At 38.9% G+C, this 14,814-nt stretch overlaps 2 protein-coding genes and 1 long non-coding RNA gene across 3 annotated transcripts; all 3 read right to left on the reverse strand.

Annotated features, from left to right (window-relative positions):
- Positions 1 to 2,327: 2,327 nt before the first annotated feature.
- On the reverse strand, positions 2,328 to 5,373 carry gpr157 (G protein-coupled receptor 157). Its single transcript, XM_077727536.1, has 4 exons — positions 4,696 to 5,373; positions 3,759 to 3,972; positions 3,442 to 3,636; positions 2,328 to 2,912 (listed from the first exon to the last, which is right to left on the reverse strand). Exons 1-4 carry the CDS (start codon positions 5,076 to 5,078, stop codon positions 2,724 to 2,726), a joined length of 981 nt encoding a protein of 326 aa, XP_077583662.1. The 5' UTR covers positions 5,079 to 5,373; the 3' UTR covers positions 2,328 to 2,723.
- Positions 5,374 to 5,762: 389 nt separating this feature from the next.
- LOC144203928 (alpha-N-acetylgalactosaminide alpha-2,6-sialyltransferase 2-like) lies at positions 5,763 to 9,949 on the reverse strand. The gene is made up of 9 exons (XM_077727548.1): positions 9,717 to 9,949; positions 8,716 to 8,989; positions 8,469 to 8,631; positions 8,076 to 8,238; positions 7,505 to 7,643; positions 7,327 to 7,430; positions 6,811 to 6,894; positions 6,647 to 6,746; positions 5,763 to 6,331 (listed from the first exon to the last, which is right to left on the reverse strand). The coding sequence occupies exons 1-9, from the start codon at positions 9,866 to 9,868 to the stop codon at positions 6,134 to 6,136; spliced, it is 1,377 nt and encodes a 458-aa protein (XP_077583674.1). The 5' UTR covers positions 9,869 to 9,949; the 3' UTR covers positions 5,763 to 6,133.
- Positions 9,950 to 10,708: 759 nt separating this feature from the next.
- On the reverse strand, positions 10,709 to 14,280 carry LOC144203939 (uncharacterized). The gene is made up of 3 exons (XR_013327797.1): positions 14,043 to 14,280; positions 11,774 to 11,972; positions 10,709 to 11,150 (listed from the first exon to the last, which is right to left on the reverse strand). It is a non-coding gene; the product is annotated as an uncharacterized LOC144203939 (long non-coding RNA).
- Positions 14,281 to 14,814: the final 534 nt, after the last annotated feature.

Here is a 14,814-nt window from a genome sequence, read left to right on the forward strand (position 1 = left end):
ATATATATATATATATATATATATATATATATATATATATATATATATATATATATATATATATATATATATATATATATATATATATATATATATATATATATATATATATATATATATATATATATATATATATATATATATATATATATATATATATATATATATATATATATATATATATATATATATATATATATATATATATATATATATATATATATATATATATATATATATATATATATATATATATATATATATATATATATATATATATATATATATATATATATATATATATATATATATATATATATATATGTATATATATATGAATATATATGAACAATTCCCTTTTGTTTTTTTTCATTTTCTGAACCGCTTATCCCCACGAGAATTTGAAGGGGTGCTGGAGCCGATCCCAGCAAGCTATCAACATATATGAAAACCATTTTAATTGGAAAGACTGGTATTGCATAATCATGTTAAAATGTCAATGAGGGGCTAAGGAGAGGAATTCATGAATTTGCAGTACAGTATGCATTTCATGACAGAATTCGGCTTCCCTCTAGCGGGCTAATTTCTCAACACAAGATATGCCATCTTTTTTTTTTTATCAAATGCATCTTCGGTTGCCTAGCAACCGTCAATATGAAGCCCTCGTGTCCTCAAATCGGTGGACATGTACTCTCTCAATAAAAACAAAGGATTTATGGTCCTAGTAATATTTTTTAATTACTTTTTAAGATATATAAAGGAACATTATATAATTATTGTTTGATGTAATTATTTATTACTGCTTGTGTTGGAAATGTAAAAATGGTTCATTTTTAGATTAGATTGTTTAATATAGTTGGTCAGTGAGTTATTGCGGTCAATATATTCTTTTGTTGTTGTTTAATTGTTAACTTACTCTGAGTGTTTAACTACTGGTTTTTAAATTGTCATAATTTGAGCAGAAAATGAGAGGAAAAGACGCAATTTGCACCACAATATATAATGCAGTAGATACTCTCAGGAAAATATAGTTCCTTCAAGCCCTGTTAATTAAAAGTATTTATACATCCTTGTAAAACCGTTTCTAAAAGACATACACACCAAATTACGCAACTGCAGTCCAGATTATTATTATTATTATTATTGGCATGTATGATTGTCTCATGATACAAGCCACTTCCGCTAAACGTCCACAGTGCAAATACTAAACCTGTAATTAGATTAGCAATAAATATTTTGTATTTTTGAGCATAACACTAGCAGAATGACGCAAGCAATAAATCTCTATTGGAATTAGTTTGAATAAAATAAGTGACGCTAAAATGACCCAGTGAATTCCTCCCTGGAGCAAAAACAATGCGCGATGGCCAACAAGGACAAAAACAGAAACAAAAGCATCCTCATCAGCATTAACTGACCATACTTCTCCATTTTCTCGGAGATTAGCAGTAAGTATTAGATGACTACTAACATTTTTGGACAAAAATAGACAGCCATCCACATCAAGCACACGACTTATGGCGGATGACTACGTTTCCGCCATTTCCCAGAATAATTTGCGAACAATCCTGCTTCCGATTGGCCTCTTAGCTTAACCGCAGCTCTCGATACATGTATCAAAAAAGCTAAGGCAGTTTTCAAGCCTCTCTTCAATTATGAGACCGCTATTATATTTTGTTATGTGTACGCGCTGTTTGACAGAGTATCAAGTGAAAATGATGACTTCTGTTAGCATCACTCGCTATTGGCATTAGTATAGTTCGGTGATGGGCAAACTGTGGCTTGCGGGCCTCATACGGCCCGTGAGGCTTTTTAATCCGGTCCGCCGATGTTGTCCAAATAATGTTTTATTCTTTCCCAAGATGGCGCCGTCACCTGGAAGCCAGTGGGAGTAGCTCTGTCCACTCTTATTTGTTTTTTTGTGTTTTTCAGCCCTTCTATCTTTTTTTTAATTACATTTTAATATTTCTTAATACATTCCTTTTTACTTTACTTTACTTTGTACTTTATACTTTTTACTTTAATGATGAGTGAATACACTAAAACAAAAAAGGGAAAATTTGAATTGTTTAATAAGACAAAATAAAATCTCTGGTTTCCAAAAGGAAGGATGGCATGTGATGATTGGTCATGTTTACTGACCATGATGACAGCGCTTGCATTCTTCTGTGACACATCGAACGCAACAAAGTTGCAACACATTATTAGGGAAGAAGACACATTTTGTCCAAAAGAAAGGACAAGCACTTTTGGTGACATCAATGGAAGTCAGATTTGGATTTCAGACTCTAGAATAAAAACAATGAAATCACCAGTCCCAGAAAATATTCATTCCATTGTTTTATTGTTTAAGGGAGGGGTTTGGGGGCTGCTAATCATTGACATGCCACAAAACTCCAGTCATTTCAAATGGAATATTTCTGTTTTAAAGAAACACAAAATGGAATCAAGAGAAACAATTGTAGCAATTAATATTTCGTTCCATCACTTATGGTTTCTATAACATCTTGTTGGAGTATTCTTCCTTCCAGTCGTTAACGAGAACAAAAGCACAGAAGAGTCCTCCAAAATTACTTCAAGTAAGTCAATATTCTTCTTTCCCATCCATATACGGAGTAGATAAATAAATCCAACCAGTATATAACCACAGTGCATTATATGTTGATTATTATAAAGTTCCTGACGTACAAATGTAAACACAAGACCTAGTGGGTAATCAAGTATCACCTATCGGTGTGGGTGACATCGGTGACGTCGTCCTCCCTCTCGTGGTTCCCATCCTGCGTTTGTTGCGTCCCAAAAGAGTTATCACGGCAGCAGCAGAGCGAGCTCAAGAGGCGCGTGCGAATCGGCGCGGTGAACAGCACAAACATGACGCAGTTAGCCGCTCCCTGCGAAGTGTTTCCGATACCCTGTAAGGCAAACATACGCATACATATATTTTTTAAACCCTGTGTTAAAAAAAGCAACATTATTTTGTCGTTTTTGCTGTTATTTGATATTTTCTCATTGTTGTGAAGTTTCAGGAATATAAATACTAAGAGAATATTTAGTTGTTTGAAGCCCATAACTCATTCACTCCCATTGACTTATATTTAAATGGATTGGAACAGATTGTGTTTAATAAACTGACGAGGCCAATATACATTTAATATGGTTTCGCAATCAGGTGTCATGCTAGTTTACTGTCTGCTGAGGTTAGCAAAACAGATGGCAACTTGGAAAAATCGGCACTTTGATTGGCAGTAATGGTCCATTGAATTTGGACAATTGACCGAAATTCTCGAGGTAGGGACGGTCATCCTAACCCAAAACAATCATTGTTTTAATCGACGCGCTGGCCTTGAACGCCTCATACGATTACAGTTTCCCGGAGTTGGATGGCTCCAAAAGGTTTGCTTGACCCTGCAAGAATTCTAGAAAAGTTCAAAATCCACTCACATGTAGCGTCACCAGCACAGGGTTGAGTCTTGCAGGCGATCCAACCAGCAACAGGACAAAGCGGATTGTGCTCCAAATGCGTAACACGATAAAGATGACGGGAATGAGAGTCAGCTTCATATCCGCCATGGACGAAAACGAGTACGATGTCGTCCTGTTGGCCACCAGTGGACGGTACTCAGAGAGTGCCGCGTGCTGTGTTACGAAAGGAAATAAGATAACCAATAAATGACTTTTAGATAGCCGCTATGGTGTGAGGTCATGTATAATCTTCATTTTGGACGCTATTTTTGTAGTGGGAGCCAATTTTCGCTTACCGCTTTGTGGATGTGTCTTTTTATGAGGATGTAAAGGACAGGGAGGGTGAGGTAAGCCAAGAATTCCCAGATTTTTCCAGTCAGAAGCATCCACAGGACACGGTCAGCGGCGTGGATTTTAATCCAGCACCAGCCCACAGACACCTCGGACGCCGTGTAGCCAATCTTGTTGAGACACACAGCCGCTACTGTGATAGCCAGAGGAACTCCCCAGCTAGATAAAACAAAATAGTTAAGACAAGAATTACAGACATCATTTAAAGTCCCACTCTAACACAAATCCATTACTTAAACTTAAATTCAAAATAAAGAATCACACAGATAGATAGCAATGGAAATTGAGCAATAAAAATGATACATTGTTGCATAGTTGATAATTAGATCATTTTTCCGGACTCTGTAATATTGTTTTCCAGTGATTTATACGCTCTATGCCGGAATCCTTACTTTCAATGACGCCAACGGTTTCAACCATGCGGAGGTAAACCAAATGCCAGTTGCCTTACCCTGTATACATTCTATTGTTATTTTTAATATTAGTTAAGGGGCCTGTTGATAGAAATTGGGGTTTAGTATTCAACATCATAACCACTAAATAGTTAGTAGATGGTGAATTAGAACAAATAAAAATGTTTTACCATTGCAATATCCTGTTTTTGGTGTGTTTTCAGGTGTATTTAGTTCATTTCTATGGGAACCGTTGATTGGAGATACGATTAAATCAACATACGAGCTCAGCCCCGGAACATGTTAAGCTCGCATCTCAAGGTATTATTGTATATATACTACATTCTATTCTTATTTCTAACACAAGTTAAGGGGCAAGTTGACTAAAAAAAAGTTCCGCCACTGACCCTGGGGCCAAAGTAGTGGATATCCCAGTAAGACCAGTGAGTGGGGGGCATCCGAAAGACACGTGACCCAGGAGAGCACCCACCTGACCAGATGAAAGAACAGCACAAGCCCGTCGGCAGTTCTCTGACTCGAGCGGACGATGAAAACGTACAAGTAGACGGCGATGGCCACAGTCCAGAAAAAGGAGCTGGTGTTAGAGAACGTGGATATGGCTCCTTGGACCACGCAGTCCCAGGAATCGGACTCGAATCTCTTCGCCACACCGAAGGCGTAGGACGCCGCCGAGAGCCAGTCGGACAGCGACAAGAACAGGAGCAACTTGCGCGGAGTCGTCCGCAAGTCAGCCAAAGTCACGTAAGTTAGAATAATGAGCGAAGAGCCCACAAACGACATGAAGCAGGAAAATAACACCACCACCCGCTCGGACAAGTACACAACGGTTTGGTTGTGTGTCGTCGCCGCCATTGTTTTTGCCAAGTTAAAAGCTAGGCTTGCTAGAAAGCTAGCTAGGCTAATTAAACTTCTCAGTTGGACCGACCAAACTTTGAAAAAAAAAACCTAACAAACACTTTGAGGCGACCAATCTGCCTTTAAATCACCCTCCTCTTCTCCCTCCTCTTCCTCTTCCTTCACAGTCACATTCGATGCTATTTTAGGATTTAACCCTCGATTTAAGCATTGTTATGGACCAATAAATAGCCATAAACGACCCCGAAACTAATTTATTACCCAGAGTGTAGAAAACAATCCTTTACGCACGGGGACCAGATAATATAAGGGCAAAAAGTCGATTATATGCTTACTAAATAGTTATGTGATACAAATTAGGATCAATTATAGTGATAAAAAAGTTTTAAGAGATATCTCGGTTAATTTTAGACCCAGAAAAAAGGAAGGTGATCATTCGTTTAACATAAATTAGTCATTTTTGTAGCAATTAATTCGGGAATCCACAAAAAAAAGATCAATTATGATAGATTCTAAATGTATTAAGCCTCATATCAGTCATTTTTGGGCAAAAAAATGTGTTCATTGAATATAATTACTAATCATTCAGACAAAAAGTTATTCATTCATCTGTCATTGTTGAACAAATTAATTCGAGGATTCAAATTAGGATAAACTATAGTGTATTCCAAATATTGTAAGACACATCAATTTTAGACAACAAAGCCCAAAAATGAACATTTATTAAACATAATTAACCACTTTTTTTTTACTAATTAATTTGAGGATCCAAGTTATGAACATTTAGACTGGATTCTAAATGTTTTAGGAAAAAAAGCTAAAAATGTATGTAACTATTCATTCAAAATGGCACTTGGACTTTTTTTTTAAATTTAATGCTTTTGGGAAAAAAATCCAATAATTTACAGTTGATTGATGACCAATTTTGAATCATTTCCAATTCACACTATTAAAAAAGAAGTCTATTTCACGCCTAAAATAGACTTCTACATAAACAGTCTTTTAACACAATCATCAAATGTCAATTTGTAGAAAGAAATGGTTTAAACCAGTTAAGTCTTTGCAGGTGGTTGATTTTCACTTCTTTGATACAGACGAATAATTTTGCTGTTGTGTAGTTTTTCCCACATTTTCATTTCCATCCAGTAGTCGTGATTGGCGTAGAAAATGACGTGGCTCTTGGCGTACTTCTCGCAATAGTAGTTGGAGTACTTGGCGTAATCTCTCGTCATGAACCCGTACGCGTCAACCTGGAGTTTGAGGACATTTTTTGTCAATAGAAAAAACGTTCAATTTTTTTTTTTTTACTCTATTGTTTTTTCTTCTTCATATTTTTGTGAAATGCCTTTCTTTCAAGCTGACTGTTCTTTGTTTTGGAACTTATCAAATAAAAATCCCCCCAAAATGCAACTTAAAAGTTTATTTTCACTTTCATTGTGCATTTTTTGGCTGCTGCGCCTTATATTTAGTTCGAAAAACACGGTACATAGAGACAAACAGTAAAAAAAGGTAATTTCCTACAAATCATTTGGGTCTATAATTGTGTAGAAGAAGAAAAAGCTTACACTGTCACATGTATGAAGAGCCAGAAAGAGTGCAAAAGCACCATTGGTTGGTCGGACTATCGCCCAAAAACCTTTGTTCAGATTTGGAGACTTCAAAAACCTGGAAAATATTTTTGAGTTAGAAACAATAATCAGAAACATGAAATATTTGAGTTGAGCCTAACCTGTTTCGAACATATCGCAGAAAGTCCTGATGAAGAACGTAGAAGCGGCTCTCGTTGTATTGCCCCGAGTAGTACGTGCGAGGCCTAATTGGAAGGTTTCAAAACATAAATATATCATAACTGTCAACTTATACGTTTTTTTGCGCATTTTTTTTATCATTTCAACTTGTGTACGCAATATAACAACTTTTGTATGGGATTTTCTTGAAAGTTCCTTAAAATTCTTTAAAGGCTTATTTATATATGCGCACAAGATTTACAGTGTTGCTATATTGTTTTTCACCAGTGGATGTCAGCAAATTAACTTTTACCATTCGATGATTTATTTTCTATTTTCCAATAAGACAACAACCATTACTCGATGAATTACTAATATCAATTATGATGTTGACCCTAATAATGTGATTTTGATTCATACAGTATCTCAGAAATACAACATTCAAATTGGGAGCCAGGGGGCATCTTATACAAGGTGTACCCTTCTAATTACGGCATAAGAATAAGAATTTGCATTACCTTTGGTTATGGTAGGGGCCCTGGGATACCCTCTCTCCTCTAAGGAGTCCTTGGAGCCACTGGAAGTCTCTCATGCCCTCTGGAATCATGACATATTTGATCCCCTGTATAAATCGGGTCGCGTGAGTGACTAACAACGGCGTAAAACAAAATAAGATGGAGTTGAAAGCGGGCCTACGTCATCATGGGGCGCTGACTTGTAGCCGTATTTCTTGAACACATACAATGACATGGTGATGGAGTGCGCCGTGTGCACATACACGGACGTTCTGTTGCCCACGTCCTCTTCGTACCCCTCGGTGACGGCGCCGTTCATCCTGGCGCACAAACACACGACACAGGTGTTAGAAATTCTCAATCGGAATGAGATGAAATTGGAAATGTAGCAGTTTTTAGGATGCGGACAAACTGCTTTCTAACGCATTTTGCAGTTGTAAAATTGGATTGGATTATATTGGATGATGTGCGCGCAGCTTGAGCAATATTTATTTAAAACATCCTGAAGCTCACGGAACATCAAGAACAAAGAAGGCTGCTGACGTTTTGATTGGATCAACAGTCGGCTCAAACAATATTGCAGGACACAATTTATGTCTCCCCCCTAAATTCAAAGTACAACTCATTAACTAGCCAGAATTGAAAGCAAGCACAAAAAAAGAATAATAGAAAGTACAAGTAAAATGGGGAAAGGAGGACAAAATAAGCCCCTGCTAATGTAATATTTAAAAATGGATAAAAGAAGGTGTTACCGAAATATATAATCGTGTGCGTCAATTTCTTTCCCCATTTTTGAGCCATTGAGGATGCCGCCGTTTCCCACCACAGCGCAGCGGATACAACCATTACTGCCTGGGCGGGGGATGAGGAGAGGTTCCTTTGGTTCCGGGATTAATTTAACTGAAGACATAACATCTATAAAAAAAAAAATATTTAAAGTTCAGTGAAAAAGTGTGAAAATCCATGCTGAAACTCGTAAGTGGAAGGCTACTCTTGCTACTAGGACTCAGCACTGAAGAAAAATAATAATAAAATAAAATAAAATTGTTCAAGGGTTGACCCTAAGCGATTTTTCAATTATCGCGGCCATGTCTGGTCTTCATTAACCGTGATATTCGAGGGGATTACTGTATATGTTCATGTACCTTTGTGATAGAATCCCATGAAGCCAAAGGGATTGTTAAAATGGGAGAGTCTGTTCCATTCACTCATGTTGATGTTATCCTTGTGCAGGTACAAACGTACGTTGGGAAGGAACGCTTCCTTGAAGTTCTCATCCTTTGAATTCCTCACAGATGTTTTGCACCCCTGAGGATGGAAAAAAAACGAAAAAACGAAACTCCAGTTCAGGTACACCATTTCTTTCCCACGACGGCGACGGTGCCAATTTACTCGGTTCACGGGCGCGGCGTCCTGGTTGTACACATCTTCGAAATCCCACACGGGAAGTTTGGAGAAGTTTTTGGCGAAGAGAAGGGGCATGGAGGTCTCGCGGGCTACACCACGTGTCGATGTTTTTTCTCGGGTGGGCTTGAAGGCTTTGACGGGTGTTGACGTCACCGGTTTGGTGACCGTGCTAGCATTTAAGATGGCGGGACTGGTGGCGGTTTCCGCGCCATGCCGTTTGGAGACGATAGTTTGAAATTGTACAATGAAATTGGCCCATCTGCATTGAAAGAGGAAAAATATTTTGGCGCAAATTTTTTACACTATGGATGGACATTGGCCTATCCCAGCTGACTTGGGGCCACAGGTGGGTGACACACTAAATTGGTAACCAGCCAATCGCAGGGCTTATTGAGACAAACAACCATTCACGCTCACACTGTTGGGTCTGTAAAACAGCTGACCAATATCTTCAATGTGGGAGGAAACCGGAGTACCCGGAGAAAACCCACGCGACCTGCATTTCAACCCAGTTCTCCCCACTGTGAGGCCGACGTGCTAACCACTCACCCGCCAGGCTGCTGTTTTTTAATCATATGAATTTAATTTTTAATTGTTTTATAACCCAGTGTTTTCATTTTTTTATTTATTTGAATAACTGCTTTTTTTTCTTTTAAATGTATGCTTCAATTCAGCTTAATTTACTTTTATATATCAATTTTCTGTTTTATATACAAGCACAAAATCAATTCAATTTAATAACCATAAAACATAATAAAATATCTTGCAAAAAAACATCTTTCTTTTGGATTAACATCCTAAACACCCACCCATCACATTTTTATGATTTTTAAGATACAAGAATCTAATTATTTTCATATTCAGTCCTGTAATTGATTTAAACTCTGTTTCAATTAGCTTCCAAAAATTATTCTGACCATTTAGCTAAATGATAAAAATTCCCCACATTTTTTGTGCCCAAAATAATTAAAAAAACAACAACACACCTGTTCACTTTAAATTGCTCCTGACATAGAACGACTAGCACGAATCCGACGGAAGTGAGAAGCAGCCACGTAAAAATCCTGGATGTGTGGATGGCCATGACCCACTCGACTCCCAGGATAGTCGCTTTCCTGAAAGGTGAGGGACGAGACATGGCACTTTGTGGCCACCACGTAGTGGGCAGGGCTTTTGCGCCAAACTACTCGGCTAACTTTGTCTCATCGCGCAATGAAAATACAGGGTGACCCAAAAAGATGCGTACCTGTTTCCATTGGTACGCATCTTTTTGGGTCACCCTGTACATTTATTGTTTTATAGTAGTGCAATAGCAAAATGTTAAATACCTTTAGTGCAAATTCGGAATCTGACTGGTAATCCATCAAACAGGTGTGTGTGCTTTTTTATATAGACCGTATGTCCTGGTAAATAAAGCCGCACCCCTAATAAAGGTAACATAGTAAACATAATTGACCGGAGGCGGTCGATCAGGTTTTTTTATTTGACCCAGCTGTGGTTGCGGACAATATCGCGGCATTTGTCCTCTAGTGACATCCCCCTAGCGACAGAGACGGGGCGCAGACACTTACAGAATCCTCCCTATCAACGACCTCCGGTCGAATAAATGTTGAATTTTACAATTTCTCACATATAAGCTGTCCCCTGATTCACACTTTTGAGGACCTTCGATCAGCCTTAACAACAGTCACAAGTGAGTTTTTTTAAACGTTTTATGCAAGATATTTTTTATTTCAAAAACATTTCGGTGAACTTGATGTACAACAGCATTAAAATCCCTCGTCCAAAAACTGAGATAACCTGTGTTTAGGACAGCAATGAAAAAACAATTAATTTGCTACCTCCATTTTTCTCGCTGGTATAAAATTTGATACATTTGGCAAGCATGTTTGTTGTGAAATCAAAAAGATGCCACTGAATCCACTTTAGCATGTAGACAAAATGAAAATCTTGATTTTGGGTGGAATAAAAAAGGGACTCCAGCTAAAATTTATTTTAATAGATGTTTTGAGGGGAAAAACAGTTTAGTAATCACATATACAAATTTTGGGCGAAAACACACTTCAGTAAACATTTATACAAAACTTGTATAAACTAAACTCTGCAAAATAGTATGTGTATTATTTTTAGCCACTAGGTGGCAGCCGACGTCCCTTTAGAAAACAACATTGGTTCTGTTCCACAACCAATGCCTTCCTTCAATTATCCCTCACGGAAGGATGCCGAGGACTTTTATTGCAAAGAATTTCTACGGCAGTATACTTGCTGATTGCTTCGTTCTCACTCCTCACAACAACCAGCTAAGACACTGCCAGAGAAACACCCACAGCAGCCGCACGCCAGCTGGCCCTCACCGCAACCGATGGGGGGGCCTTGAACGCTCACAATGTTCAGGGTGGATCGACTTGGATCTGGAAACTCTACAAGACAAGTAGAACATGATCAGATTGATTCCCAGGGGGCGGAGCTAGAAAAATATAAGATAGGATCAGGAACTTTTTGAAGGAAGGCAAATATTTGATGACATCATTGATTCTTTGGGCAATTACAGTATTTTCTCGCATACTAGCCGCCTCCTCGTAAAAGCGGTATCCTTAAAATTGCCTTAATATTGTTAAATTTTATCATTTCTCTCGTTTAAGACGGCCCCTGATTCACATTTTTCATATTCGTGGTTTTTATTTGGGAGTGCAAATGTTTTTCTTTGAAGGGAAAATCATTGCACTGAGATACGGTATGAATGGAAAGGATCGTCTGCTGAACTAATTCAAAAAGGAAGGCAATTCCCATTGTTTCTGACTGGGATGGCAACTGGGATGCAAATAATGGAATGAATGACAAAATGCACTCTATTGGACCCCAACCGGTTTCCATAAGTGAGCTAAAGCATATTCCCAAATAGATTTTGGACCCTCCGGTCTTCTCGCCTGGTGTGCGGCGCCGCTCTGAGTTTCCACAACTTGAGCAAACACACACACAGTCCAAGAATAGACCCCCATTTGGTGACTCATGATTTTGCATCAGAGTGCTCCGATTGATTTACCTCGATTTGTAGAGCCGTGTTGGTGTGTCTGATCTCCTCGCGTAGAGGAAATGCTTGAGAGATGTTTACCAAAGGGATATCGCTTCAGTCTCCTCGCCATCTCTGCAGTGCTATTTTTGGCTGCCGGACTGTTCGGTACGCCCCCCCCCCCACGCGGACTCCGCTTGGTGGCGGGACTGTGTGGACTAGAAGCAGCGACCTGGTGGAAGGAGACGAGAGTGAAATAGGCGTAAAGAGTCTGCTGTCATGCGATCTCCGCTTGTGTAACTGGACAGTAAGACAATTTTCAGGTCATCTTGCGTCAACCAATGGCGCGACTCGGTTGATGCGAACCCACTTTGAAGTTGCAAACGCGTCCCGGAGAACGGCGTGCAAAATAGCAAGACTGCTCGATTAATTTTTACGCCAAGATTTTCGGAGAAGAATTTTCCGCCGGTTAGCGTTGGGCGTGTGGGTTTTCTTCGGGTACTCTGGTTTCCTCCCATTATCCCCAAAGCTTGCATATTAGTACACTAAATCAGGTATTTCAAACTTAGTTTAGATTTCATGTGGGCCGATCTAGTTTATTTTTGGGTCAAAAAAAAGAGCTTGGTGAAAGATGAGTACCTACAGCCAGTTGAAGTGAATTGGACATTCATGGTTGTTAATTTTGCACCACTTCTTTTTTATTTAGGGTCTATTTTAGGGTACTCACAAGTCAATTTTGGCAGGAAGTAAATTAACATGTCTGGCCAAAAATAACTATTTTTTTTAAAGTATTTATTATTCATGTTTGTTTGTTGTTGTTATTTGTGCACTTACATACTTGTTACTCGTTGATTGCCTATGACGTTTACTAATTTATTTATCACTATTGACTATTTATTTATCAACACTGACTATTAATCAGTTATTGTTATTATTAATTGATTATTTATTTCTATCAATCATATGAGATCTAATCCTGCTGGAGTGATCCAAATTCAATCGACTCTTTACTAAACAAATGCAAATCATTTGGTGCCTTGTCATTATGTTAAAGCTATTGGTACACTTTGTTACTGGGTTGTTGGGTTGTTGCTAACAACAGTCATGCTTCCTTATCCAATCCCATTCCACAAAGCTAATCACCTTATGGTTAACAATGACATCACTATATACTACCACGCCATGTTCTTGTACAACACGACGCATGATGCTCACAGCTTAGCCTGTCATGAGGCTTCTGTTGGGAATTTGTGTCATGATGATGCTCTTTATTGCGTTTATTTGGCCATTTCTATGTCAGGTTTCATGTACTTTATTGTGTCAATTACTAATTGGAAAAATTTAAGTTTAATATAAGTTATGCCAACTTTAGATTTTGAGTAGAAAAATTCTTAAGTAGGGGTAGTGGGGGACCTGGGTTCAAATCCAGGTCGGTCCACCTGTGTGGAGTTTGCATTTTCTCCCCGGGCCTGCATGGGTTTTTTCCGGGTACTCCCGTTTCCACCCAAAAAAAATGTGAGTGTGAGCATGAATGTTTGTCTCCATGTGCCCTGTGATTGGCTGGCAACCAATTCAGGGTGTCTCCCATCTGAAATCAGCTGGGATAGGCTCCAGCACCCCCTGTGAACCTCGTAAGGATAAAGCGGTTCGGAAAATGAGATGAGAAATTCCTAAGTAGTGGAAGAGTGGTTAGCACATCTACCTCACAGTTCTGGGGTTGAGGGTTCAATCCCAGGTTGGTCCTCAGTGTGTGGAGTTTGCATGTTTTTGTGTGGGTTTTCTCTGGGTTCTCTGGTTTCCCTCCACATCCCAAAAACGTGCGTGTTAGGATACCTGGTCGAACACTCTAAATTGCCCTCAGGTATGAATTTGATGTGAATAGTCTGTCTATTTGCGCCCTGCGATTGGCTGCCAATCCATTCGGGGTGTCCCTTGCTTGCTGCCCACAGTAGGCTCCAGCACCCCCCGCAACTCTCGCGAAGATAAGTGGTCCAGAAAATGAATGAATGCGTGCTGGAAGACATCTAACCGTATTGATTTCCATTCAAAATAAATGCTAGTGTTAAACCCAATTTGTCAACCGGTATCAACTGTAATTTAACAAGATCCGTCTGGCTTTACATCAGTCCATCCATTTATCAGGATTTCTGTCAACAAAGTCTTACCTTTTTTGGAGGAAATTATTATTAGGGATTCTGATCACTTTGAGCTTGAATGTTTTGCTCGTGGCAACAGTCGCAGTTAAGGCAGACATTGACGGAACAGTTTTAAAATTACAGGCCAGGCCCTTGAAATGACTCACCCGAGGCGGTCGGTCAGTCAGTAGAGCAGCTCCTGGTTCTGGTGGTCCTCGGTTGAAGCGAAAGCTGCTCTGCACTTGGCCGCCTCAACAAGTCAAGGCATGTTTGATCCACCAGGCTGTCCCTAGACCACAAGGGGAGGAGCAGAGCCCAGTGAGGGCGGGGGAGGGTCGTCCGAAAAGCCCAGCGTGACTCAGCCCGTTCGGCGAGGTTGCCGTGCAAAGTTTTGGGTTTGGAGATGATTGATAGCCTTTCCTCCGCGTCGTCACAAGAAGAGAGCAAATTAATTTTGAGCGAGGATGTAATGTCTAACATTTTTACTTCTTGTCATGATGTCAATGAATTGAGGCCAGCAAATGTTTTGTGTTGGGTTCAATTCCCATTTTGTTTTGCTAAAACCTTTTGACGGTGTGTTTTCAGCCAGTTGCAGCTGTACTTTATAATTATATATAGTATTTTTTTTTCCTTCCATTTTCTGTCTCGCTTTTGCTCCACCAGGGTGGCGGTTAAATAAGAAGTAAATAGTAAAAACTAAAATAACATTTGAGGTGAAGTCATAATTACAATATAACAATGCTGTTTTCGTGTCATAGTTTAACAATAAATTGTTGTTCTTAGCAACTAATACTTCCAGTTCAAATTAATTACCTTAATAACCTATTAAATCTAGACTAAGTCCGCACCCAAATGTATCACAAACAAAACACTAATTTTCAGACAAGAGCCCACAAGGATCATTACAGATATGGACAACACGCGTCTAAACGCGCTTTG

The sequence above is a fragment of the Stigmatopora nigra genome, chromosome 1 (genome assembly GCF_051989575.1).
Source record: "Stigmatopora nigra isolate UIUO_SnigA chromosome 1, RoL_Snig_1.1, whole genome shotgun sequence".
In the NCBI taxonomy this organism is placed as follows: Eukaryota; Metazoa; Chordata; class Actinopteri; order Syngnathiformes; family Syngnathidae; genus Stigmatopora; species Stigmatopora nigra.